Source organism: Octopus bimaculoides, chromosome 5, assembly GCF_001194135.2.
Source record: "Octopus bimaculoides isolate UCB-OBI-ISO-001 chromosome 5, ASM119413v2, whole genome shotgun sequence".
In the NCBI taxonomy this organism is placed as follows: domain Eukaryota; kingdom Metazoa; phylum Mollusca; class Cephalopoda; order Octopoda; family Octopodidae; genus Octopus; species Octopus bimaculoides.
Window position 1 is genome coordinate 22,428,043 of NC_068985.1, and position 3,857 is coordinate 22,431,899.

General features: G+C 38.1%; 1 protein-coding gene across 1 annotated transcript in view; it reads right to left on the reverse strand.

Annotated features, from left to right (window-relative positions):
* LOC106883086 (heparan-alpha-glucosaminide N-acetyltransferase) overlaps window positions 1–3,857 on the reverse strand; it is a 44,693-nt gene that overhangs the window by 20,735 nt on the left and 20,101 nt on the right. Inside the window, exons 4-5 of the mRNA XM_014933978.2 lie at window positions 3,197–3,303; window positions 389–455 (exon numbers count right to left, since the gene is read on the reverse strand). Coding sequence (XP_014789464.1) covers window positions 389–455; window positions 3,197–3,303 — 174 coding nt within the window. The remainder of the gene's footprint in view (window positions 1–388; window positions 456–3,196; window positions 3,304–3,857) is intronic.

Here is a 3,857-nt window from a genome sequence, read left to right on the forward strand (position 1 = left end):
TTCCCTCAACTGTTAGGGTGTGGCACTTTTTCACGCAGCTATCCTCATCCATTCTCACCACATGTCCATACCAGCGCAATCGTCTCTCTTGCACACCACAACTGATGCTTCTAATGTTCAGCTTTTCTCTCAAGATACTTACACTCTGACGGGTATTCACATTGACATTACATTCACAGTGAAACATAAATGTAAAAAGGAACATTTTTCTGTTAGGAATATTATTGCTAAAACACTGGCTAACACCAACCAACAAGCAATCTGTAGGATAGTTTGAAAACACAGTGTAAATATATATATAAAATTATATTTTGAAGAAACAAGAAGAAAATAAAATTGAAAGTAAAATAATTTAAGTTTATATAGTACAAAAGGGAAAATATATTACCTTTTGAAATAAAATGCATATCTCAGCAAGATGATTACAAATACAACAGCCATGCTGATATAAATTGCTAGAAAGACAATGAGATGTTATAAGTTACACAAAAACATTTTATTAAATCAACAAAACTATATGTGTTTATATTGTTGAAAACATAACACGTAATTTTATTTTTTTAAAAATTGTTACACTATTATACAATACTTCTTGCAAAGAGTGTCAGTAGTCATTGGACTTGCTAGGAACAGCAGCAAAATCTCCCTCAAATTGTACCCTGCCACCTTAAAAAGGAAAGGCTAGTTGAATGATGAATCCTAAATATACTATGCTTGAAAAAAAGACATGGTGGTCACAAGTGAAATGCCTTTCATCACAAGTATTCCTAATAAAAACTAACCTTGAACTAAACAGTACTTGTTTTATATATATACATATATATATTAATCATCATCACTGAACCTCCATTGTCCATGTTGGCATGAGTTGGACGGTTTGACCAGGGCTGGTAAGTTGGAAGGCTGATTTGGTATGGTTTTCTATGACTGGATGCCCAACTGACTATAGAAAATATTCTAATATTAGGGTATAGAAACCCCCATAACAGAAAAAGTGGGCATTAGTACATGTGGAAATCAAACCTGAAAGATGTGTGGGTTCAATTCGTATGTGTACTAATGCCCATTTTTTTCTATTAGGGGTTTATATACCCTAATATTTGACTTTTTTATAGTCAATATATGATGAAAGCTTACAATTATATTTACAAAATTTTCACTTGTCACTGTTTCTTAATTTATGCAGAATATGCTCACACACACACACGTATGCACATATATATGACTGTGTGGCCTAGTGGTTAGGGTGTTGCACTCACAATTGCTAGATTGTGTGTTCAATTTTCAGACTTGGCAGCATAGTGTTCTTGAGTAAAACACTTCTTTAACGTTGCTCTAGCCTACTCAGCTGTAAATGTGTAACCCTGAAATAGTATAACCTAGCTAAAACCAAAGTCTTAATTAGGAAGTCAGACAAACCACAAATCCCTTCAGGTAGATGACTCTGCTCGATTTGTAGAAAAGGTGTGGGTAGAAACTCCATAAGATGTACCCAGTTTAAGCTATGGACATATAAGAGGTGCAGCAATATCAAAGGAAGGCTAACTGGGAAGATAGTTTTTGTATGTGGCAGATGCTCAGGAGCAATAAACACAGAAAATGTGCAGAGAACACATGATAGCTTCCGTTACCTAGGTGACCAAGTCAGTAGCAAGGGTAGATGCTCTGAAAGTGTAGCTGCTAGAATAAGAATAGCCTGGGCAAAGTTCAGAGAGCTCCTGCCTCTGCTGGTGACAAAGGGCCTCTTGCTCAGAGCAAAAGGTAGACTGTATGACGCATGTGTATGAACAGCCATGCTACATGGCAGTGACTGCTGAGGATATGCATAAGCTTGAAAGGAATGAAGCCAGTAGGCTCTGCTGGATGTGTAATGTCAGTGTGCATACACGACAGAGTGCAAGCACCCTGAGAGAAAAGTTGGACTTAAGAAGCATCAGATGTGGTGTGCGAGACAGATGACTGCGCTGGTATGGCCATGTGTTGCCAATGGCTGAAGGCAGCTGTGTGAAAAAATGTCACACACTAACAGTTGAGGGAACCTGTGGAAGAGGTAGATGCAGGAAGACCTGGGATGAGGTGGTGAAGTACGACCTTTGAACATTGGGCCTCAACGAGGCAATGACTAGTGACTGAGACCTTTGGAGGTATGCTGTACCTGAGAAGACCCGACAAACCAATTGAGACCATAACCTGTGGCCTATGCCAGTGGTGTATAACCAGCCTACTTATGAGTACCCTTGCAAAGACTTGTTGAAGCAAGTGAAATCAAAATCGCTGACGTGGCCAATGACAGTACTGCCTGATTGGCACTCATGCCAGTGGAACGTTAAAAGCACCATCTGAGCATGATAGGTGCCAGGGCCGCTGACTGGCTCCCGTGCCAGTGGCACATAAAAAGCACCATTCGAGTGTCATCGTTGCCAGCGTCACTTTACTGGCACATGTGCTGGTGGTACGTGAAAAACAACATTCGAGCGTGGTTGTTGCTAGTGCTGCTGGACTGGCTCCCGTGCAGGCAGCACGTAAAAAACACCTTTTGAGCATGGTCGTTGCCAGTACCACCTGACTGGCACTCATGCCAGTGGCACATAAAAGCACCCACTACACTCTCAGAGTGGTTGGCATTAGGAAGGGCATCCAGCTGTAGAAACTTAGCCAGATCAGACTGGAGCCTGGTGCAGCCTTCTGGCTTGCCAGTCCTCAGTCAAACCGTCCAATCCATGCCAGCATGGAAAGTGGATGTTAAACGACGATGATGATGTGAGAATAAAGCACTAAATATTGATTGAATTTATAATATCATGGTGAAGAATGTAACAGCTAATAAATAAAAATAAAGGAACACTAGTGTGAAAATCTCAAACTATACAAAAGAATATCAACGAAAGTTTGCAACCAAAATGTTGAGAGAAGATTGCTGTCATCAATATTATTTTGTTAATTAGAACAGTGGCCTGGCAGAATAGTTAGCATGAAGAATAGAATTACAACAGGTTGTATCATTTTATTTACATTCATTTGTAGATAACAAGAGACACAGAAAAAGACTGATTTCTCAACACAAATATAAATATGAAAGAAGTCATAAAAGATTGATAAGAATATATTTGTAAATTTTGCTTTGAATTTCAATTCATTACAGAGGTATATTAACAAAAGAAGAAAATACAAAATTATAAGTGAAGGAGATACATACGGATAAAAACATCACTAGGATCGTTTGTCAGTTCCTGAGAACATTGGGTTCTGTTGTAAATCAACAAGTTGTAAATACCATTCTCTTTAAAATGGAATGTAGTTTCCCTAAAATTGAAAATAAGAAAGTATGTATTTGTGTGTGTGTATATATCTATATATATAAAAAATTTTTTCGGAATGAGATAAAAAAACCCAAGGCTGTGAAGATTTCAGAACATTTATAAATAGGTCTTACAGCTGTTTCCAGGATATTTATTATATCCCTTCATCGGAGACGGCGTGAGAAGATGGTTAAGCAATAGTTAATTTAGATAAGAAATGAAATAGAGAGTGAAGTGGAGGAATGAAAATAGATGCGAGATATGCAGGGATATTGCATTTGTAGATCCATTATTTATATACACACATGCTGATATATGACCTATGTTGGACTCCTTATTCACATAATCACTGAACCTGGAGCTTAACTATGGTCTATCCATAGCACTTACTCAGCATTACCTGACACCTTTGGGTCTTATTGACACCATTACCGCTTATAACCTCTCTGTCACTGTGTATGTATGTGTATGTGTGTGTGTGTGTATATATATATATATATATATCATCATCATCATCGTTTAACGTCCGCTTTCCATGCTAGCATGGGTTGGACGATT